We start from the raw sequence: 24,331 nt of genomic DNA on the forward strand, positions 1-24,331 counted from the left end.
AGAAAATGCCCCAAGGACTTGCTCACAGGCCAATCTGATGGAGGCTAACCCTCAGACACTGGGTGTCAAGTTGACAAAATACTAAGCAGCCATTTCCAGCCTCCTGCCCACCTCTCACACCATCTCTCTGTCCATGGTGGACCCCATGACCCCCCCCCAACCTGCTTATCTATGTGATCATCTTGGGATGACCCAGCTTTCTGCTCCCCTCCTTCCTGTTATTCTTTTGTTTAAGCTGCAGCTGCTGATATAAAGAAAGGAACAATGGATAAACAACCCACGTGGAGTTTATTTACCAGAAAAGGGGGGAGAGGGGGATGGGTAGTCAGCCAACCCAAGAGGAGCCAAAAGGAAGAGAGAGAGGGATGGGCGGCAGGACCTTTTAAAGGGGAGGTTGGTATGCACACTGGGGTTTTGCACCTCACAGGTTGCAATGCATGGCGGGTGAGTGCCCCGTTGTTAGGGGGCGGGGTCAGGGTCAGGGTCATCCAGGTGTATTGTTCTTACACTTCCTATACACTTAAGAGAGGACACACTGACTGGAGAGATGGCTCAGTGCTTGATGCTCTCCGGGAGGACCCGGATTCAGGTCCCAGCACCTACATGGCTGCTTTGTATTTCCTCAACTTGACACACGTGGGGAAGAGGGAGCCCAGCCCACTGTGCAGAGTCCCACCCCTGGGAGCTTGGTCATGGGTTACATAGGAAGCAAGCCAGTCAGCAGCTCTCCACGCTGTCTGTTTCAGTCAGACGCGATGACTTTCCTTCACAATGCTCCATAAGCTGGAAACTGAAATACGCCCCCCGCCCCTCGCCAGCCGCAGTTGCTTTAGGTCATGGTGTTATCACAGCAATAGAAAGCAAACTAGGGCAAACCCCCAGAGCCAAACTTCTCCTCTGCTACAGTTTTGCCCAGAGCCAATCCTAACGTAAGTATAAACAGAGAGGCGCTTATGTAAGAATATTTCCAGTCTGGGGAGGGGGGTGGGGCACAGGTGGAAGTTACTCCTCCCCTTTGAAAGTCGGGGTTTAGGGGGACACAGGGGCCCCCGGGGGGTTTGGCTTGTAACTCTGTCTCGGCAGCAGCCTGTCAGTGAGAGAGGCACAGGGCGAGGCCCTGGCAGAGATTTTGCAACTGGATGCTGAGGGCTGAGAGGCACCGCCTCCGCCTCCGTAGGGAGCAGGGAAGGCACCCCTCCTGTTGCACTCAGGATGGGTGGAGAGAGCTGAGGAACCTGTGCCCGACATGAGTTAATTAGGCGTTGAAGCCAGCATGGGGTCTGTAGGACCAGGACCCTGTTCATAACTCTGAGGGCCCTGTACCTTTTACTCAGGCCCGGAGTCCCTTATCAGTCTTTCAGGGTGCCTCATAGCCAAGCTAAACAGGCCCAGGCAGTGGCCAGGCGAACCACCCGTGGGTGCCTGGCTGGGCCAGTGGAGTCGCCTCATTCCAGGTTCTCGGCTGGCAGGGAAGGAGACACTGAGCCAAGGCAGACCAGTGCGGGTGCCTCCCCCTCTGGGAGGCCAGAGGACCCGAAGATGGAAGAGCAGGTGTTCAAGGGGGACCCAGACACCCCTCATTCCATCTCCTTCTCTGGGAGCGGGTTCCTTTCCTACTACCAGGCTGGGGTCGTGGATGCTCTGCGAGACCTGGCCCCGAGGATGCTGGACACAGCCCATCGCTTTGCAGGGACTTCAGCTGGCGCAGTGATCGCAGCCTTGGTCACCTGTGGGATTGAAATGGGTAAGTCTGGGGCCTCTGACGGGGGCTGCTGGAGGGACTCCTCTGAACAGAACTTTCCGACCTTGGAATGGCTTTGGGAGACAAAGCCAGGTCTATCAGATAGGACATGAGATGTTCAGTAGATTGTGGTCGGCCTCGAGGCATACCAGAGAACCCAGTGGTGAGCAGAGACCTTCCAGGGTGCCCTCACCTGTGAGCTGCCCTGTGCCCCAAGCCAGAACACACTCACACACTCACACTCACACTCACACTCTCAAACAGACTCACACACACATACACGTACTCACACGCGCACACACTCTCACACACACATTCCTCCTTCTCCTCCCTCAGTCCTGCCATGGGTGAGGCTTGTTTTAAAACGCAAACACCCAGGGGAGGGCAGTTCTTCTCATCTTCCTAGTGTGGAGGGATTCCCACCAGAAAGATGAAAGTCCTGAGGTTTGAAGAGCGGCTGGAGAAGCCAGGGACAGAAGCCGGACGCAGTTTCACCTCTGCCCTGCTTTTGTCAGGGGCTTCAGTGCTATGCTGCTATGAGCAACAGGGTCACCAGTGTAGCGCACTGGCTGGACCGCCCCTGTCTGCTCAGTGCCAGGCTGAGATGCAGGCCCTTGTGGAGCTGAACTTCTAGGACATTTTACAAAGGAAAGATAGGGATGTCTCTCCTGTCGTGATGGGAAGGGACAGGGGTCTGTGAACAAAGCAGCCGGCTGGGGGTGAAAGGAAAAAAGGGGACTGTGTTCAAAAGATGTTCAGGGAGGCCATGCTGAGGAGGTGGCGTCCAAGTGGGGGTTGCCTAAAGTAAAGTGACATGAGAGAAAAAACCTTTCTGGGCGTCGGGGTGATGGATCTGAGGTGAACCCAGTGAGGGGAGGTCAGAGGCAGCGGTTGAGCGGTCAGGTGACCTGAGACTTCAGTGGCCAGCTCCACTTGGTGCTCACATGTGTGAGTCCTAGCCCTGGCGCTCCATTCTGTAGGAAAATAGCCAGTTGCTGAGCATCCTACGCCTCTGTTTCCTCCATCAACGTAATCACCGTGATGCCCTGACCTGGGGTTGTCAAGGGAGCAACTGTGCTGACAGGAGTGAACTGCTTGGTGATTGGGGCCTGGAAATGCTGGAAACTGCCAGCTATCTAGCCTGGGGATTTCAATCATCCCCAGCTGCTGGGCAGCTTGGGTTGGAGATAGAAACCAGGTAGGGGATGAGTGTAAGGGTGAGAGACTGGGTTTAGAATGTGCTGGAAGGTAGAGCTGATGAGACCAGCTGGTGTCAGCATTAGACTTCTGGGGAGGCAGCACCCAGTGCCCTGCTGCCTGGGCCTCTGCCCAGGAGGGGAGGGGAGGGGCTCTGAGGGCATAGCTCACTAAGCCCCGTGTGTACAAGGCGCTTCTTTCTTTCTAAGAGTTTGTAAGAAACAGTGGGAAAATAGAGTTAAAAGTCTTACCCATCTGCAGCCAGTCCCCATCCACTCTCTTCCTCCCCAAGCCGGGGCAAAGAGAAGAGCAAAGATCTTAGGCACGGGGCCCCCTGTGGGTATACTCTCAATGCCTTCCCACCTAGGGAGGAGGATGTCAGACCTTCAGAAAGGGGCCTGGGGTCAGAGTTGGGTTCTCCAAGCGTTGCAGACTCCCTGCCCTGGAGACAGTGCTCCCTGGGAGGAGGCGGCCCCGTTTGTTTTTTTAACTGGTCTCCATACCCCCCTCCCTTTGGTTTATTTTAGACCGGGTATTACGTAGCACAGGCTGGCCTTGGACTCTGTGCAGCCGAGGATGACCCTAACTTCTGCTGATCCCTGCCTTCTCCCCCAGGGGTTACAGGCATGCATTACCATGCCCATTTTGTAGTGCTGGGAATTGAACCCAGGGTTTTGCACATGCTAGGCAAGCACTCTATTCAGTGAGCCACAAGCCAGCCTCAGTCCCTGCTGCCTTTATAGCATGTTCTCGAAAGATATCATCCCAGTGAGTTTATGGCGAGACTATAGAATCAATTCAGTTTATTCAGTTGGGGAAATAAGAAGTCTGCTTAGCCAGCCTGAGGCCACCGGGAATGGAAGGAGGTAGTGAAGAAGCCTCTGTGAGGGATCAAGGCAGGGTGTAAGCGGGGGTCAGGCGTGCCCACCAATCCAGCTCAGCTCTGTGATTTCCTGATAAGCAGAATGTCCTTTGTACCAGACTCCATTCTGAGTGTTAACATATTAACTCATCCAGACCTCACAACCCCTGCTGAGGTGAAAACTATTATCTCTCAAGACACAAAGGAGGAAACTGAGTCACAGGACACTTAGACAGCTTGCCTGAAGTAATACAAACAGTGCTTGGGAAGGTGCAACCTGAACCTAGTCTGGCCAGAGTGGGCACTTTAATGCTTTAAACCATGTCACTGCTGAGTAGAGTGGACTCCCCTGGACGCTGCTCCCATGGTGGCATGCTGTTCCTGCAGACGCTGCTCCTGTGGTGGCATGCTGTTCCTGCAGACGCTGCTCCTGTGGTGGCATGCTGTTCCCGCAGACGCTGCTCCCGTGGTGGAATGCTGTTCCCGCAGACGCTGCTCCCGTGGATGTGTGCCAGTGTGTGCTGCTCCTGTGGGTGCTGTCTCTGTGACTGAGGGTTAACAATGAGGGGAGGAGAGCTTTTACACAGACCTCCTGATGCTGTGAGAGGATGGTCTAGAAAATATCCTGGGCCTGGGCATAATGGCACCCAGCTTTAATCCTAGCACATGGGAGGCAGAGGCAGGCAGATCTATGTAGAGTTCTAGGACCAGCTTGGCCAATGTAGAGAGACCATGTATTAAAACAAAACGAGCAAAGCACCAAAAACAAAATTTTGTAAAGAAAGAAGAGCATTTTATGTGCAGAAGGACAAGTGAGTGATTAGGGTGCTGACCCGTTATCGGAAGCTCAGTGGGGGCCTGGACCCCAGTCCCCATGTGCCATGGACGCCAGACCCCATGTGCCATGGATGCCAGACCCCTGCTCATTGCTTTGCTGACGGACTCCCCAAGTCCTGCGGTTGTCAGCAGTGCCGCAGTGAGCAGGCTGGCTGTGTCTGGCATGCCCATAATGCCTGCAAGCCCTTCTAGGCTCAAGATGAGCCTGTCATGGGCTCTTACGTGCCGTGCTAGAGGATTCGCTTGAGTGACTGTATAGTCTAATCCCTAGAAACATACAGGAGAGAGAGACAGAGAGAGAGAGAGAGAGAGAGAGAGAGAGAGAGAGAGAGAGAGAGAGAGTCTGTCTGTCTGTCTGTCTGCTCCCACATGTGGAGGCCAGAGAACAGCCTTGGGTGCTACACTCAGAAACATTGTCTTCCTCCACTGAGTTAGTCTCTCAGTGGCCTGGAACTCACCAATTAGCCTAGACTGCCTGGCCAAGGAGTACCAGGAATCCTCCTGCCTCTGCCTCTCCAGTCATGAATTTCAAGCATACACACACACACACACACACACACACACACACACACGCGCTCACACATGTGCCAACATGGCCTGCATTTTCAAGACATCTTTTAAAGTGATGTATTTATTTTTATTTTTATGTGTGTGAGAGTTTGGCCTGCATGTATGTCTGTGCTCCATGTGCCTGTCTGTTGCCCATGGAGTTGCTTCCCTCCTCCTCCTCCTCCTCCTCCTCCTCCTCCTCCTCCTCCTCCTCCTCCCTCCTTCTTCTCCTCCTCCTCCTCCTCTCCTCCCTCCTCCTCCTCTCCTCCTCTCCTCCTCCTCTTCCTCCTCCTCCTCCTCCTCCTCCTCCTCCTCCTCCTCCTCCCTTCCTCTCCCCTCCTCCTCCTTTTTCCTTCAAACTGTGCCTCAGTTATTCTCAACCTCTTTCCTCAATCCAACATGAAAAGAGGAGATTTCATCTAAAACTATACCTTCCCTTGATAAATACAACCCATCTCTGTGCTCATTATGCCCTGCAATAAAGACACCCAGTGTCATTTATCAGCTTTATTGATTTAAGAGCTTTGTTTTGACTTTGTCTCACCCTGTAGACCAGGCTAGCCTGGAGCTCATGGTGATTCTCCTGCCTCAGCCTCCTGTACTAGATTTATTTCTAAGGTTCCTATGGTTTTTACTGCTGGGAGGGGATTCCCTTTCCCACGGCATTTCCCGGTGACTCAGCAGTGACATCGGAGGGTCTGAGTGTTTTCCCTGCTGCTCTTGATCTCAGGGATTTGGCAGGCATCCTTAGTAGCTATAAAAGTGCATTTATTATCTCGTATTTTATGTGTGATCACTCTGTGTATACAACTGGAGACCTGTCGCTTTTTGAAATTACTTTTTTTGTTTGTTTGTTTTCTGAGACAGGGTTTCTCTGTGTAGCCCTGGCTGTTCTGGAACTCACTCTTTAAACTAAGCTGGGTTCAAACTCACAGAGATCCGCCTGCCTCTGCCTCCCAAGTGCTGGGATTAAAGGCGTGCGCCACCACCATCTAGCTTGAAATTACTTTTATTACATTTATTTATTGTGCGTAGCATATATGTGCCTGCCTAAATGAGTGTGTGTCCATGTGCACGTGCCCAAGTGCCAGGCTGGGCATGTGGTCAGAGGACAGCTCTCAGGGGTCGGTTCTCTCCTATGTCATGTAGGTCCTATGCCATGTCCTTAATAGCTTGGGCCTTGGAGCCCTAACTAGGGGCATCAAGGGAATGAAGAAATGACAGACATTCAAAGACAGAAGAGGCTAGGGTGGTGGTGGCTGGCTTTCTGATGCAGAAACAGCAGCACCTTGGAAGCTCAGAGTGTTTGTTATATAAAGTTGAACATGGAGCCAGGGTAATTGCATACAGATAAACCAGGAGGCAGGGTAATTGCATACAGATGAACCAGGAGGCGGGTTATTACATACAGATAAACCAGGAGACAGGTTATTACATACAGATAGATAAATCAGGAGGCAGGGTTATTACATACAGATAAACTAGGAGACAGGTTATTACATACAGATAGATAAACCAGGAGGTGGGTTATTACATACAGATAAACCAGGAGGCATGTTGTTATATACAGAGGGGCAGAGAGGCAAGTTAGGTTAATTGTGTCTCTGCAAGGAGGCAGTCTTCAGGCTGGAAATGCCAGGGGGAGAAGGCCATGGTGGACATTTTTTGCACACACTAGTGACATCCACAAACAGACTAGAGAAGGCTTTGCATCTCCTGTGAGGCTGAGGCATTGGGTCCTTGACATGGCGGTTCCCAGGCCAACAGCACACATTTAGTGCTCTATTCCCTTAGTGCTTCCTCTGCTCCCCACAGTCTTGGGGATCAAACTTGGGCCATCAGGCTTGGCAGCAAGCGCCCTTACCTGCTGAGCCAGCCCATTGGTGCCCTGCCTTTTTTTTTTTTTTTTTTTTTTTTAAAGCAAATTCTTAAGCCCAGCCACACTTCTCTCCTCATAGTTGCTTCCATCCAGGGCTTCTCTGACCAGACACCGCTTCATGACAGGGAAAGTGGGGTTGCAGAGGTCCACCCTATGATGGGGGTTTGCCTCACCCTGTATGAAGAGATCGCAAAAGCACTTAACACCCTGCCTGGTTGTCATCGGAGATGACATCACCATTCACGATTCAGTTTATTTGAGGAGAGGCAGTCTCCATGACAACCAGTGGGGTTCCAGATTTTCTGATGTGGCCAGAAGTGGGGCATATTCTCACAGAGCCGAATTCCCTGTATTTTGAAAATAGTTTCTTTATAGTGTATTTTAAATTTCATTTATTCATCCCTTTATGTGTGTGTGTGTGTGTGTGTGTGTGTGTGTGTGTGTGTGTGTGCATGCGTGGGTGTGTGGCGTGTGGGTGTGTGGCGGGAGGTAGGGGGTTGGAGGTGCACCATGGCATCCTGTGGAGGTCAGAGGACAGCCACGTGGGTTCCAGGGATCAAACTCAGGTCTTCAGGCTTAGCCCCAAGCACCTTCACTCATGGAATCCCATCTCGCCAACCCCCCAAAAATTTATTTTTAAAAGTTTATTTGTATTTTATGTACATTGGTGTTTTGCCTGCGTGAGTGTGTCTGCGTGAGGGTGTTGGATCCCCTGGAACAGGAGTTCCACACAATAGTGAGCCACCATGTGGGTGCTGGGAATTGAACCTGGGTCCTCTGGAAGAGCAGGCATTGCTCTCTCCAGCCCCCACTCTCCCTGCAAATAATTTCTTTTTCTTATCAAAGTATAAAGATTTAGTGGTCTGGCAGCCCCAGCCCCTCCAGCTGCTACAACAGAGAGAAATCTCCACCCGAAAGGCCGTGGCCAGCCTCCCTCCTACTGTCTGAGCTTCTTTTCTGTCTTTCTCACTCTCCAGTCTGGCCTCCATGTAGCCAAGGCTAGCCTTGAACTCATGTTCCTCCTGTCTGCACCTCCAAGTTCTGAGACCACAGTTTCACCACGCCTGGCTTTCCTCTTTGTAGTTCTAACATGAAAGGAAATGGCACCTGGGTCCTAGAAAGACAGTGAGGCCAGCTCTTCCAGTCAGGACTGCCTGAGGGAGCAGCCGGTGCTTCCGAGGTGAGTGGGAGCAGGCCAGCAGAGACAGGCTGGGCAGGACAGAGTGACAAAGTGGAGGAACCTGTGTGTCCAGAAGATGGGTGTCACAGGCCACCTGACATCACAGCTTCACTTCACAGGGGCCTTTCAGGCGGGAACAGTCAAGCTGAGGAAAGTCGGCTGAGGGGGAGGCCCAAGCAGGGGCCACCCAGCTGGTGTCCCCCGAGTTACTGAGCACGTGGACTGAGGTGACCTATGACTGACATGGGTCAAAACCACAGTAAGAAAGATGAGATGGGCTGGAGAGGTGACTCAGGCGGTAAGGTGTGCCCTGATGACCAGAGTTCTACCTCCAGAAGGACGCGGTAGAAGGAGAGACCCCGAGGAGGAGTCCAGTGACCCTCCCCCGCCAACTTTGTAAAAGGAAGAAAGGCGTGTTGGTGTTCTGACCCAGTTTCTGCAAAGAAAAAGTAAGAGAAAAGCTTGGCATGGTGTGGCACACCTATAGTCCCAGGATTGGAGGCAGGAGCATCGGGAGCTCAAGGGTAGCCTCTGCTCCCTAGTGCATTTGAAGCCAGCCTGGCTTTGGGGGACTGTTGTGGGGTGTTCACCAGAGAAGACTGCTCGGACATGGGTTTAGGCCAATAACAGAAGCTAGCTGGGGACTACACTGGGTGTTTGGGATCCCAGTGTAGCCCTGGGCCTTTCTCAGGGTCAGCTTCTAAGCACAAAAACCATGTCCTGGGTTGAAATACTTCAGTTAACAAGAACAGTTAGCCAGAAAGCAGAAGCTAAAAAGCAAGGCTAGTGCATTTAAAGATTTTTCCCAGAACTCTGGACTTTGATGGATTAGGCTTTTGTTTTAGTTTTGGCCGATGGTTGCTCTAAGTATGGAGTTTGACAGCATGAATGATACTAATATCATGAAGTCAGTTGTGCTAAGGTCTGGTACCCTGTTACATCAGTCTCAAAAAAAAAAAAAAAATCCCTGCAGTAGCACAGGCTGTATTCACACCTCTCTCTCTCTCTCTCTCTCTCTCTCTCTCTCTCTCTCTCTCTCTCTCTCTCTCTCTCTCTCTCTCTCTCTCTCTCTCATCTGTGAGCCACAATACAGAAGGCTGTTCAGGGCTAAGGCACTTTTCTTTAGCCCAGACTCAGGCCACCCCGCTTTGAGAAGCTGCCTGTGTGGCCCAAAGCCTCCAGCAGGTTTTTTGTTTGTTTGTTTGTTTGTTTGTTTGTTTTTTCTCCTTTTACCTTCCCCACACCAATAACAAACAAAGCCTTCAGCTTTATTGACATGTAGTTTACTTACTGTGCAGCTCACTGCACTGAACATTTGTTTGGTTAATCAGTTATTCGACAAGCCCCACAGTCAATGTCAGAACATTTAATTACCCCCCAAAGGAAGCTTCTCCTCAATCCCTCTGTTCCCCCAAGACCCCAGAGATCGCTGTTACCACTTTCATGTCTTCAAATGAGCACATTTAACATAATATGATTGTTCACATTTAACATGAAAGGAGACATGCAAATGTATGTACTAATTTACATCCAGCGTCTTTCCCTCAGCATGGTGTGACATGACCAGTTGTGTGTGTGTGTGTGTGTGTGTGTGTGTGTGTGTGTGTGTGTGTGTGTGTGTGTGTGTGTGTGTGTGTGTGTGTGTGTGTGTGTGTGTGTGTGGTGTGTGTGTGTGTGTGTGTGTGTGTGTGGTGTGTGTGTGGTGTGTGTGTGTGTGTGTGTGTGTGTGTGTGTGTGTGTGTGTGTGTGTGTGTGTGTGTGTGTGTGTGTGTGTGTGTGTGTGTGTGTGTGTGTGTGTGTGTGTGTGTGTGTGTGTCTGTGGTGTGTGTGTGGTGTGTGTGTGTGGTGTGTGTGTGTGTTTTAATGGTTGCATAGTATTCTACTGAGTAGATATAGCTAGCATTTCTACTTAGCCATTCACTTGATGACGGCCATATGGATTGTTTTTACTTTGACTATGGTGAAGAGCACATCTGTGAACATTCCTGTCCATTTAAAGAAGAGTTTTAACATGGAAGATTGAGCTCCTTATATAGGATGATGTTACAAACCCCCAAATCCTCGCTATTTAATTGCAGCAATGGCCAAGGGCATGGCCTCAGCCCTCACATTGCTTTGTTACTGTTGAAGGCTTTTAGGGCTGGAGATGCGGCTCAGGCAGTAGACTGCTTACCCCACAGGCAGGAGGTGAGTTCGATCCCCAGCACAGCATGACCAGGCACTCAGTTCTTGCTGCCCCTGGCCTGCTCTCAGATAGGTGACAGCAGAGCCGAGAATCCCCATGGAATGCTGATCAGGGTCACAGCAGTTTGCCAGCCCCGAGAACAGGAGCTGCAGAAGTCCCTGCAGTTGGGGGACTCACTCCAGGGCTCGCTTTCATGTGGCTTTTCTACGTGGAGTTTAGCAAGAAGGGAAAAGGCTTCAGGCCAAAGCTGGTGTAACCCCAAGATCCACTCACTCTCCATCCCGCTCCACTCTGGTCCCAGATGTCATCTTTCTGTGAGAGAGTGGAAGAGACTCAGCCTCCCTGTTGGCATGGTGCCCTCTTGGAGTCAGAGCTCTTGAGCCATCTGGAAACCCAGGAGGATGTTGGGAGAACTGTACTGATTGGAGGTGGCACAAGAGGCCTGCTCTACAGCTCGGGTTCTAAGTCCCCGAAGGTCTGTGTGGCATTCTCAATAAACCCCAAGCCCGTTCCCAAGAGTCCAAAAGCACCATCAAGGTACACGCAGGTGTCATCTCCTGCCATGGCCATGTCCACACTGCATCTAGTCAGAAGAGGAGCCAGGCACACCCCTTCACTCTGGAGTGGGACTTGGGGGTGACACATATCTCCTTAGCCTTCATCTATGGGTCAGAACTTAGTCACATAGCCTTGCCTGCTAGCAAAGGAGGCTGGGAAATGTGGGCTTGCTTTCAGGAGACCCCACATGTAGTCAAGGAATGGAAATCCACAGCTGAGGGACAGGAGATGATGGGAGCAGTCTCTGGCAATGATGGTTTCTGGGTGTCATAAAATGACAGGGTGTTTGTCTAGAGTGCAGAGGGCCAACCCCAGCACCACCAAAATGAAAAAGAATAGGGAAACTGTCCCCTGCCTGAGACCAAGTCTGGGGCCAAAGAGCCAACAGTCATCAGGCTGTGTTGGCTGGGGAGGGACATCTGTGGTGTCCTGGGCTTTCGGAGGCCTGGGTAGTGCCTGCACTGAGCCCCACGCCTAGGCTGACCTGCTCTGCTCTCTGGAGATATGTTCTCCTGAGGTACAAACGCCGTCTTTCCCAGCTCCTCCTCTCCTCCCCTCTGCGATCTGCACACTGCCCTCACCCCTGCTCTGGCGCTACCCTAAGTCATTCCGTTCTGTCTCACACCAGCATAAGCTTTATATGGTGCACACTTTTTTGAGATTTATTTCATTTACTATGTATAGTATTCTGTCTGCGTGTTTGCCTGCAGACCAGAAGATGACACTAGATCTCATTATAGATGGTTGTGAGCCATCGTGTGGTTGCTGGGACTTGAACTCGGGACCTCTGAAAGAGTAGTCAATGTTCTTAATCTCTGAGCCGTCTCTCCAGCCCCCCAGTATAAGCTTTTTAAACAAAATTCTACTAAGCATGATTTTTAAGAATTGTGTGGTGTGTGTGTGTGTGTGTGTGTGTGTGTGTGTGTGTGTGTGTGTGTCAGAGGACAACATGTAGGCATCTCCTGCCACCATATGGGTCCTGGGTCCTGGACCTGCTAAACAGTCATGCTGCCCCAATGTAAGCTTTTAAACTCAGCTTTCTAGAAGAGGAAAGGGTCTGCACTGCGTGTTTTCACCACCCCGGAAGCGATGCTTTTGTCTTGCTTTGTCATAGTGCTGAACAGGTCAGAGCTTTTGCTTCTGCCTGAGCATGTCCACAGCAGAGCTGGAGGGTGTGTGTTCTCCTGTAAGGTCTAACCCTGCTCACATGCGGTGTGCGGATTGGAGCGTGTGTCCACCCCACACATCACCCACTCATCCATCTCCCCACCAACCGCTTAGCCACCTGTCCGTCCATCCGGCCATCCAATCAACTGCAACCTTCTCCCAGGCTGCAGTTCCTACCTGTAAAAACAGGCGATGGGGGCTGGGCTGGTGTTTGCGTATGAGGGCCTGCCTGTCAGTGCATACGTGTGCAGGGGCACATGCATCTGTGTGTGTGTGTGTGTGTGTGTGTGTGTGTGTGTGTGTGTGTGTCATACGTGTTCAGGGGCACATGCATCTGTGTGTGTGTGTGTCATATGTGTGCAGGGGCACATGCATCTGTGTATGTGTGTGTGTCATACGTGTGCAGGGGCACATGCATCTGGGGGGGGGCGGTGTTCAGAAGTCAACCTCAGATGTCTTTCCTCAAGAGCCATCCACCTGGTTTTTAAGTCTCTCACACAGAGAACTGGGGCTTTCCCGTGAGGGCTAACCAGCCGGCTAGTGAGCCTCAGGGACCTGGCTGAGCCCGCCCTGGCAGGCACTGGGCTTACATGTGTGCCCATCAGTACACTCAGCTTTTGGGCGGTTCTGGGGCCCAAACTGGGCGTCCCGTTGCTTCCTGCCATGCATGTCACCCCCTGATCCGTTCTCCCTGAAACTAGTATTTTTGACCCAGGATCTTAGAATCCTGCACACATTTCCAGGAATTTTGAGGGGTTTCCTGCCTAAGATGGCGCCAGGCAGTCTCACAGGCTTCAAGATCGATTGTCTTCAACCCTTGCCAGCCGCATGTTTAGTTGTTTCATATACTAAATTTCCACTTTAGATTTGCCTGGCATGAAGCTGCCTCTCTCTGGAAATTGGCCGAACCAGAGGGTCGCCCCCCCACCCCTGGCTCCCATCGGCATCAGTGTGGCTTTAAAGCAAGATGCCTTTTCAGTGTGTGTTGCATCAACCAGGGTCACCGCCCCTAGGGTCTAGCTGTCAGTATGAAGAGAAACAGACTAGAGATGGGAAGCCCTGTTTGGGTGAACTGCTTTCATTAAGACAATAACAGCAGTTATTATTAGAATGTGGTTAGGTATCGAGATAGACTCATGGGGAAACACAGCTGGGATTTCTGCCTGCAGTTTGGAGCCAGCCAGGAGTCTCAGGTTTGCAGGGATTCAGAGCCTTGCCGGGGCTTCACTGGGAATCTGCTCACCCATGCCTCCCCAGAGACCACCTCACCTCATCTTCCCCTGAGCAGTCATCTCAATAGAAGGGAGAGCTGGCTGGCCAACCGTGATTGGCTAGGATGGAGGCAGTTGCTAGGTTACCAGTCCACTGAGACTGGGTGCATGAGTATTTGTGTGCAAACCCATCCTCCACCCTGTATCCATCCCACACAGCAGGCCTAATTCTTGCACATCCCGGAACAGGATCCAGCCACTTAAAGGGCCTGCCTCCAGTGCCCCCGCCCCTCTGTGTGGGGGAATGAAGACAGGCCTAACCTTTAACTCTTTGGGTTGTCTTGAATAGCTACTTGTCTCCTTGGGCCTCAGTGTCCCTTCTTGATTTCTGGAGTTCACTAATTTGTTCATTATCCATTCAGTTAATAGTGTCTGTCTGGATTCCAGACACTGTATGGAATACTAAGGATTGATAAGACCTGTTCTCTCTTGGGAAGGTGATAAATATTTCCCACTTAATCAAATAACATACACATGCATCAAATTATCTCTTTTCTTCCCCATCAGTGATTTTTCTAGCCCCTGATTTTTTTTCAAACTGAGCCTCTAGCTCTCCCCCATAAAAAAAAACATGTTGCCAGATTGGCCCTGAACCTCGGCACACTGTGGGCACACCCCATGTTTTTACTGTGTCCATGTATTTTTTTATTTTATTTTAAATGTACTTGTTTTCACCTGTACGGGTGTTTTGTCTGCATGTGTGTCTGTGCACCACACGTGTGAAGCGCCCATGGAGGCCAGAAGGGGGAATCAGATCCCCTGGAACTGCAGTTCCAGGCAGTGTGAGCCACCTTGTGGGTGCTGGGAATTGAACCTGGGTCCTCTGGAAGAGCAGCCAGTGCTCTTAAGCACTGAGTCACCTCTCCAGCCCCTACTCTGTTACATCTATTAAGGATCTTGGGAAGGAGTACTGCCGTGTTCAGTGGAATCCTGGTCCCTGGCCATGTGCAATTCCTGGCAAATCCAATATTGAGTGCATACTGGATGCAGGGAGCTTCCAAATTATCTCATAACTCAATAAAGTAGTGTGTGTGTGTGTGTGTGTGTGTGTGTGTGTGTGTGTGTGTGAGACAATAAGTTCCAAGATAGCAGAACTACACTGAAAAACTCTGTCTTGAAACACCAAAACCAAAACCAAAACCAAAAAATAAATAAATAAATAAATAAAATTAAGGCTCCGAACCTAGCAGTGGTGGTGGTGTTTAATCCATTCTCTCCCTCTCCCTCTCCCTCTCCTTCCCCCTCCCCCTCCCCCTCCCTACCTCCCCCTCCCTGTCCCCCTCTCGCTTCTCTCACTGTCTGGGACAGTGTCTCACCATGTGAGTACAGCTGGAGAACAGCCCTCCTGCTTCTACCTCTTGAGCTCTGGGGTGACAGGCATGAGCCATCACATCTGCGGGTGCTCGATTCTCCACCACAGGAGACTTGTTCAACAGGGTTAATTTCCCTCTGTCTTCCCATCACCAAAAGGATAGAGAGAGTGAGAGAGGAGGGGCAGACAGTCTGTCCCGAGGACGGACTCTGAGCAGCAAGGAAGAATTTTGAACCAAACGTCAGGCTGAGAGAAACCAGACAGCCGCCCCCTCTGTCCCTGGCTGTGTGTCTGAGCGGCACACAGCTGATTCCCAGACGGAACCGTTTTCAGATGTAAAGACCTGGGAAATGTCAATACTATTTTCATTCTCTCCGCTGCTGTTCATCCCTGAGACACCCCTCCCTATTGGGTGGGTGGGCGTGGACTCAGAATGAATCTGTTCTAGTTCTGAAGCCACAGTTTAAAAAGCACTTTATGCTTGAGACATGCAGACCTTTGGCCTCGCATTCCCGCTTCTAGGAATTTGTCCTAAAGAGAAGAATCCAGGGCTTGGGCAGAGAACTTGGCGTGGGTTGTTCCTCCTGTTATATTTTAATCCATGTTTTAGGGGTGTTTACATGCATGTCTATGCACCATGTGCAAGCAATACCCACAGAGGTCAGCAGAGGGCGTTGGGTGCCCTGGAGTTACAGATGGTTGTGAGTCACTATGTGGGTGCTGGGAATTGAACCTGGGTCCTCTGGAAGAGCAGCCAGTGCTCTTAACCTCTGAGCCATCTCTCCAGTCCTGTAGCAGGCTATTCTCTAAAATTGTGTGTGTGTGTTGTGTGTGTTGTGTGTTGTGTGTTGTGTGAGTGTGGTGTGTGTGTGTGTGTGGTGTGTTTGTGTGTGTTTGAGTGAGAATCTGGTCCCCCATAGGCCCAGAAGTTTGAATACTTGGTCCCAGGTTGTTTGAACTGCTTGGGTAAGTTCAGGAGGTGTAACGGAGCCTTGCTGGAGGACCTGTATCATGGGGATAAGCTGTGAGGTTTCAAAAGCCTGAGCTCTGTCTCTGCTCTCTGCTCTGGCCCAGCCGCCATTCCTGCTGCTTGCTGCCACGTTTCCCTGTCATTGACAGACTGTCACCCCTCCACCCTGAGTCCAAGCAAAGCCTTCCTTTCATGTGTTGATTTCTCACAGCGCAGAAACGTAGCTAATACAGTGTATTAGTGTGTACACGCAGCCTCGGGCGGACGCCTTGTAGCAGTCAGTTCTCTCCTTCTACCTTGTGGATCATGAGAATAGAACTCAGGTTGCCAGGCTTGGTGGCAAGTGACTTTACATAACCATTGAGCCATCTCATGGACCCTTAAAGGCTTTCTTTTTTTTCTTTCATTTTTTTTTTTGCTTTGTTTTTGTTTTTCTGTTATTCAAGGTAAGGTTTCTCTGTATATCTCTAATCAGGCTAGCCTCGAACTCTGTGATCCATCTGCCTCTGCCTCCCAAGTGCTGGAATAAAAGGCGTGTGCCTCCACCAGCACCTGGTTACAGGCTATTTTTTTTTTAAGATTTTATTTATTTATTATGAATACAATCTATACAATCTTCTGCCTGCATGGCAGCAGAGGGCACCGGATCTCATTCAAGGTGGTTGTGACACCATGTGGTTGCTGGGAATTGAACTCAGGACCTTTGGAAGAACAGTCAGTGCTCTTAACCGCTGAGCCATCTCTCCAGCCCCCACAGGCTATTTTTTAAATTATAAATTAGTATTTAGACAGGCATGGTGACTCGGGTCTATAATTCTAGCACTGAAGAGATGGAGGCAGGAGAATCTAGAGTTCAAGACCATCATCGTGACTTCATAGTGAGTTCAAGGCCAGCCTGGGTTACATGAGACTCAGTCAAAAAAAAAAATAAAGAAAGAAAAGAAAAGAAAAGAAAAGAAATATGGGCTAACAATAGGGTTCAGTAGGTAAAGGTCTTGCTACAGAGTCTGGCAATCTGAGTTTAATTCCTGGAACTCACATAGTGAAAGGAGAAACTGACTCCAGGAAGTTATCCTTTGACCTCCACAAGCATTCTGTGGCACGTGTGTGCGCGCATACACACAATAAAAACAGGATTGTGGGGGGGTGGTTCTCTGGGTAAAATAAGCTTGCTGTGCAGGCTTGAGGAACCAGCCCTGGGGTGGAGGATCCTGGGGCTGTAAGGCCAGGGGGTGAGGTGCAGACCCTGAGCTCCAGGTTCCGTGAGATCATGGCCTCCACGTGCACATGCTAAGGGAGGGGCATCTGCACCCCCTATACACACACACTCACCCCCATACAAGTAAACAGTAAACAAGTAGGTGATCATTGGCAAGGCACATGCATCCATTAGGCTTACAAAGAAAGCTACCACTCCCCGTGAGGGCGAAAACAAAATAGATGCTCTAAGGAAATGGGCCCAACATCAATTTCTAGGCAGGGTGATTCTGAGACTTTCTTTTTCTTTCTGTTTCTCTGCATTTCTGTCTTGGTTTGGTTTGTCTGAGGCAGAGTTGTGCGGCCCAGGCTATCCTCAAACTCCTGATTCTCCTGCTCCCACCTTCTGAGTGCCAGGACAGCAATGGACTTGTGGCTACGTGCCGTCCCTTATCTGACTTGTTTAGTGTGTGTCCCCACATGAGCAAGTGTGTTTCCCGTGACAGGGCACATTTCCTTGTATCATCCCCAGGCACCTCCAGCTACTCCAGCTGCCCCAGCTACTCCAGCTACTCTAGCTATTCTCTAGACCTGTAGAACAAGCTGAGGCAGGGATGAAGGGGAGGTTAATGAGGTCAATGACCGCCCTTCAGCCTGTGAAGAGTTTAAAAACAGGACTGGAGAGATGACCAAGCAGTTAAGAAGAGCACTGGCTGCTCTTCCCGTTGCCCTCGGTTCGATTCCCAGTGCCCCCTTGGTGACTCACAACTACCTGTAACTCCAGGTCCAGGGGATCTATCGCCACTCTGACCTCTGAGTCAGAGGTCAGATTCTGCATGCATACATGACAAACAGTTCATCTGAGGATGGTGCATGCTGGGAAGTTAGGTGAAGGGGGGGTGGGGAGTTCAAGGTCATTATTGGCTGCATAGTGAAGTGAGTTTGAGGCCGGCCTGGGCTACGTGAAACCAATTCCCCAAAGCACATGTCTCCATTCTAAACTGTCTTCCGAGCGAGACATCAGTTCAGGGGCCTGAACTTGGTAACCACTTGCCAGGACCACCCTGCCAGCTCACCACCAGCCGCCTAGAGGGAAGATGCTGTTTGCTCATGTCTATGCATGCTAAGGTTGAAATCGGTAAAATTGCCAGGCTTCCCAGGAAGGAGCACGAGAGATTTGTGTTCACAGCGAAGTATGGGGTCCCTACTACTTAATGCAGATGTGGTCTGGGTATTAGGGATGGTTTGGAGTCGGGGAAAAGAAAAAACAACATTAATCTAACATTTCCTGCCTGTGTGACTTCAGGCAAGACACTTCCCCTGCCTCAGTTTCCGTATCTGTACAATGGTAATCCAGCACTAGTAACATGGTCTCCAGGATTAGGCCAGTAACATACTCTATGGACTATAAAATATGACAGGAATAAACTATCCTTTTGTTTTGTCTCCCAATTGTTGTGTGTGACTTTGGGTAAATCAGTTACCTTCTCTGTGTGTCTGCTATGGGTCGATCGCAAGGCACTCAGAATGCCAGACTCTCCGATCTGGAAAGCCTCGGCCCTTCCAGCCCACGCACACTGATCTTGTAGACAGAGGCACTTATGTAACCTCCACTGGCTGTCTTCCACGGCAGAGAGCTCATGACCACACAAGTCCCTGCTACATATTCATGATACTGACTGGAAACAAAATTTTCCATATGAGACATTTGTTTAAGGACTGGTGGCGTGGCTCGGAGGTCAAGTACAGGCTTGGCTTGTGCAAAGCCCTGAGTTTAATCCCTGGCACCAACAAAAAAGAATATTTGTGGGACGGGAGAGTTGACTCCTTGGTTAAGAGCACTTGCTGCTCTTGCAGAGGACATAAGTTCAGTTCCCAGCAGTCATGTCAGAAGGCTCCCAACTCCAGGGGATCCTAATGCCCTCTTCCAGTTTCTGTGGGCACACACACACACACACACACACGTGTGCACATGCATACATATGAATAAAAACCTGGTCATCAGAGAGGGACTATGGCTGAGTTGGCAGAGCTCGAGCCCAACATGCATGAAACCCTGGGTTCTCTCCCCAGCACAGCATAAACCAGCATGGTGGCACGGGCTGTAATCCCGGCACTATTGAGGGGACAGTAGAATCAAGAGTTTGAGGTCGTCCTCTGCTACTCAGTGAGGGTGAGGCCTGCCAAGCGTATGTGGCCTCTAAAGCATAGGAATCTCACGTGGGACTCTTGGAACACAGCCTGGTAGCAGACCCCAGACGTGGGCACAGGAGGCTGGGGAAACTGTTTGCAGGGAGAAACTGAAAGTTTCTGTTGTGTGGCCACACAGAAGCAGGAGCCCAGGTCCCTAGCTGTGGGGACCTGGGCTTCCTCCTTCATGGCTCTGTCCTGTCCACAATGGCGGGACCATTCCTGAGTCCCCATGGGCTTCTGGATCCCAGATGTTGTCATTGTGAGCTGTGGGGTGAAGAGGTGACGTCACTGAGACCCCCGTTGTTAGTCCTGCACTGCTGGCTGACGGTGTGCCTCCCCTGTTTCCCTCCGCAGAGGAATATCTCAGAGTGCTGAATATGGGCCTGGCGGAAGTGAAGAAGTCCTTCCTGGGGCCTCTGTCCCCATCCTGCAAGATGGTTCAGATGATGAGACAGTTTTTGTACAACGTGCTGCCCGAGGACTCCTACAAGTTCGCCACCGGGAAGCTGCATGTAAGCCTCACCAGAGTCACGGACGGAGAGAACGTGGTGGTTTCCGAGTACACGTCCAAGGAAGAGCTCATTGAGGCAAGGCCCTGGCTGTGCCACCCCTGGGGCACCTGGGCAGCTCCGAGCAGCTCCCTCCCAGCCTCCCCCCTTCTTCCCTTCTCTGCTTTCCTGGCCCTTTGCTTCCATCATGCCAGCATCTCTGCCAGGAGCAGAGGTGACACAGAGAGGCCCACAGCCAGCCAGAGCCTGCCACCAGCCCAGTGACTTCCCCACCATGTCCTCTTCCCCTGTCTTCACCCTGCAGGTACCTCTGGGCTGGATCTGGGGCTTCAGAAACCTAGTGGTACTGCCCCCCCTCCCAGAGTCCAGAGACCTCCAGACCTGGGTTGAGACCCAGTTTTAGAAAGGATAATGAACAGTACCCAGGCTCCGCCTCTGTCCCCAGGAGCCTTGACAGAGATTGAATTACCATCTGGGGCTGTAGCTCAGCTGCTAGTGTCTGCCTAGCTCGAAGGAGGCCCTGCGTCCCACCCCATACGTAAGCAGAGGTGGTGAAGGTCATGCACTGCACAGCCAGGCTGGAGCTAGCCTGAGCTACAGGAGACCCTGTCTAGAAAGGTGGGAGCTGTTTTAAGAATGCCTGTTGTTGCAGAGGACCCAAATTTAGTCATCAAATTCACATTGGGTGGCTCATCACCGTCTGTAACTCCAGCTCCAGGGGATGCAAGGATTCTGACGCTCTTTTCCGGCCTCATGGACACTCATACACAGGGCACAGACACACACACACACACATGCATATACACATACGCATAAATAGAAATAAATATTTTGTTTTGTTTTGTTTTTAAGACAGGGTTTCTCTGTGTAGCCTTGGCTGTCCTGGAACTCTGTAGACCAGGCTGTCAAACTCACAGAGATCCACCTGCCTCTGACTCCCGAGTGCTGGGATTAAAGGTATGCGCCATCCCCGCATGAAATAAGTATTTTTAAAAAGTTTTAATGGGGCTGAAGAGATGGCTCAGCAGTTAAGAGCACTGGCTGTCCTTCCAGAGGACCTGGGTTCAATTCCCAGAATCACATGGTGGCCCCCGACCATCTGTAACTCCATTTCCAGGGGATCTGACACCCTCTTCTGACCTCTACAGGCACCAGGCATGCAAGTTGCACCCAAATATAAATGTTGGTGAAACATTCTTACACATAAAATAAATCTTTAAAAATAAAAAGCCAGGCTGCCTTAGTGCATGCCTTTAATCCCAGCACTCGGGAGGCAGAGGCAGGAGGAGCTCTGTGAGTTTGAGGCCAGCCTGGTCTACAGAGTGAGTTCCAGACAGCCAGGGATACACAGAGAAACCCTGCCTCAAAAGAAAATTAAAAAAAATACATAAATAAATGGTTGAATTTTCCCTCCACAGTTTCCCACTTAGAAAAGTTCACCCCCACTGTGACATGGCCGAGCTCTCAGATATAGATTTTAGTGACCAGTCGTGACCACTGAAAGGATCCTGGCTTCGCTCAGCTTTCCTTCATGAGACTTTCCATCTGCTATTCCACTCTCGTCTCTCCCCTGCCTGTGCCTAGCTCCAGCCTCCCCTTCCCTGCCTGTGCCTGGGTTTGGGGTGAGCAAGCAGCAGGCCCCTTGGATGACTAGTTCTCCACTCTTGGAGGGGCTGCAGTCTCCCTCTCAGCCTCTCCTAACCCCCACTCCTACCATGACATCACAGACCACCACACCCAAACCAGGCCACATCTGTGAGCTATTCCATCTCACTTCCAGCCCAGTGTCCCCTGCCTGACCAGACTCCCGTCCCTTCATCCCACCCTGCCTGGTCTCCTCTGGGGCCTCAGCAGCCATGGCCACCTCCTTCACCTCTGCTATGCACACTCCCAAGGATGGCGGCTCAGCCTCCTTTGAGGCCAGGGCCTGGTCCAGAACAGCCTCGGGTTCATGGAAGGCTGATGGTCAGCAGAGGACCCTGGATATGTCAAGGCCACCACCTCTTTAGGACATTGGGTCCGACTAACCCAGTAGACCACCAAGGACCCTACTGAGGATTGCATAGGAACTGAACATAGACTCTGTTTCCCAGACCAATGCCCTTACTTTAAGGAACCGGGGACTGGTAGGGGTCAGGGGTCAGGGGCACCTGTGCGTCTCTGCCACCCACTCCAGGGCCTGTGGCATCTCAGCGCTGTCTCTCCACAGGCCCTGTATTGCAGCTGCTTTGTTCCTGTCTACTGTGGCCTCATCCCCCCAACATATCGGGGTGAGGTAAGTGACTGAATGAGCTGAGACCCTGGGACATTTTCTACTCAGAATTCCTAATGTAGATGGACACCTGGGCTTTTAAGGGGAGCCTCCTCTACTTGGTTCAGGGGCCTCTCTAGACCCACCTGCCTTGTAGAGGACCTAGCAAGTCACGGTTCCAAGGCTTGCCAGGTTCTCCCAGAAGTCAGTGTGCAGAATATAGGCCCCAGAACACAGGGACCTGAGACCCTGATTGAGGAGAATCTCAGGGCCTTCTGGGCCAGTGGCCACAGGCTTCCATGTGCCCATGGTTAGCTCCGAGGTTCTAAGATAGTGGGGACACTGCTTCAGCAGTCTGGGCAGGCCATGACTCTGCACCTCTGGCTGGCCTCAGGGTGACCAGTGAGTGACCAGTTTCCTGGCTGCAGACTGAGTAGTGGGGATGCAGCCCCTGGTCTAGACATTATGTCAGCAAGTCTTTTTCGGGCTCCCGTGGGATACAGAGGCTCCTGGGGAAAGTGAGACTGTGAGTGGTTACTGTACTGGTCATCTCTTCCTCACAGGTGAGGAAAACAACAGGAGCCACACCCCCACCCCAAAAGAAAGGGGCGGGAGATAGGTGCACTGTGAGGCTGTGGGAGAGGCCTGGTCTCCTGAGTTCAGGAGGATAGACATCACACAGAGGCCAGCTCCACCAGGACAGCAGAGGGAGAAGAACCCAGGGTCAGAGCATTAGATTAGAATCCCCGAGGCCACTGCAGACACAGCAAGGGACCTTGCTCCACACCACCCACCATTTATCTTGGGGACCTCAGCCTTAAGGCTGGTCCTAAACAGTCTTGTGTCCCTGGTACCCACCCCGTGGCCCCAGTTGCTCCAAGTCCTCTCTGGCTGAGCTCCTGTCCTCTTCCCTGCAGAGGTACATCGACGGTGGCTTCACGAGCATGCAGCCCTGTGCCTTCTGGAAAGACTCCATCACCATCTCCACCTTCAGCAGCCAGCAAGATATCTGTCCTCGAGATTGCCCCGCCATCTTCCATGACTTCCGAATGTTTAACTTCTCCTTCCAGTTCTCCTTGGAGAATATCACCCGAATGACACACGCGCTGTTTCCCCCAGACCTGGTGGTGAGGGACAGGAGGGTCAGGGTGCGATCTACAGTAGAAGGAACCCTTGGTTTTGTGTCTCCCCACTCAAAGGGTCCAGGGTTTTGCCGTGTTTAAAGGGTTGCTAAAAACAAGCAAACAGGGCTCAGTTGGTAGAGTGCTTGCCTAGCATGCTGGAAGCCCTGGGTGTGATCCCAGTGCTGTGTAAACAGAGCCCAGTGGTGCCCATCTGTAATCCCAGTCCTGGGGAGGTGGAGGTAGGTGGATTAGGAGTTTAAAGTCACCCTTAGCTATATAGGGAGTTTGAGGCTAACCTGAGCTACATGCTACCCTGTCTCAAAACAAACAAAATCCTGTGGCAGTCTGTGGGTCAGCAAAGACCAAATGTTCCCAATTCAGTCCTCCTCAGAAAGAGCTTTATGGAGGGACCCCTCACGGACCCCTCCCAACATCCTCTGCAAAGATACCATCACTATCCCCATTTGACAGGTGGAGAAAGTAAGGCCGTGAGGGATTGCAACTACATAGCGCTGGGACTTGAACCCAGACCCCAAACTCTCTCCTTCCTATGACCCCCAATATGTGGCCTCTGGGTCCCCAGAAATGCCCTACCCCACCATTTCCTACAGTCAGAGGTGGGAAGTCCAGCCTAGGGCTTGCTGACAAGGCCTTGGGGAGCTGGTGTCAGCATGTAGAGCATGGCTATGGTGGGGCAGTGACTCTCTTGGTGGCTGCAGCCTCGTTCATTTTCCTTTGTCACTACCTAGATCCTGCAGGGTTACTACTATCGGGGATATGATGATGCGGTCTCATACCTGCGGAGGCTGAGTGAGTAGCGGGAACCCAAGGAAGGGGAGGGTGGAAGGGAGGGCAAGGGGTGGGGATGGAGGAGACCCAGAAGCCTGCACTGCCCAAGGTAAGCCACTGTGGCTGCCAGTTGACCTATGAGACAGTGTTTAGGATATTTCTAAAACACGTATCTGTGAAATTAAAAATAAAGCCAGGGTTGGAAATGCAGCTCAGTTGGTGGAGTGTTTGCCTGGCACACCCAAAGCCCTGGGTGCAATCCCCAGCACTGCATAAGACAGGGGAGGTTTGTGAGCTGATGCTGGCACCCAGGAGAAGGCTGGAGGATCAGAAGTTCAAGGTCATCCTTGGCTGTATAGCTTCTTCCAGGCCAGCCTGGGCTGCTCAGCACCCTGGGTCAAGTAGATGTGACTAGTTACATTTGAGTGACATACTGATCAGCCAATCAAAAAGAAGAACCACTGTCCTTCAATGGTCTGGACTCCTCTAGTCCTTATCGGATGAATAGAGTAAGTACAGAGACTAAACGCTCAAAGGCCATGGTGTGGCAAGCATCATTG

General features: G+C 51.4%; 1 protein-coding gene across 1 annotated transcript in view; it reads left to right on the forward strand.

Moving 5' to 3' along the window:
- Positions 1–1,539: 1,539 nt before the first annotated feature.
- Pnpla1 (patatin like phospholipase domain containing 1) overlaps positions 1,540–24,331 on the forward strand; it is a 28,465-nt gene continuing 5,673 nt past the window's right edge. The window contains 5 exon segments of the mRNA XM_027389064.2: positions 1,540–1,744; positions 19,453–19,685; positions 21,817–21,882; positions 22,776–22,985; positions 23,732–23,792. Coding sequence (XP_027244865.1) covers positions 1,540–1,744; positions 19,453–19,685; positions 21,817–21,882; positions 22,776–22,985; positions 23,732–23,792 — 775 coding nt within the window.

Source organism: Cricetulus griseus (assembly GCF_003668045.3).
Source record: "Cricetulus griseus strain 17A/GY chromosome 1 unlocalized genomic scaffold, alternate assembly CriGri-PICRH-1.0 chr1_0, whole genome shotgun sequence".
Lineage (NCBI taxonomy): Eukaryota > Metazoa > Chordata > Mammalia > Rodentia > Cricetidae > Cricetulus > Cricetulus griseus.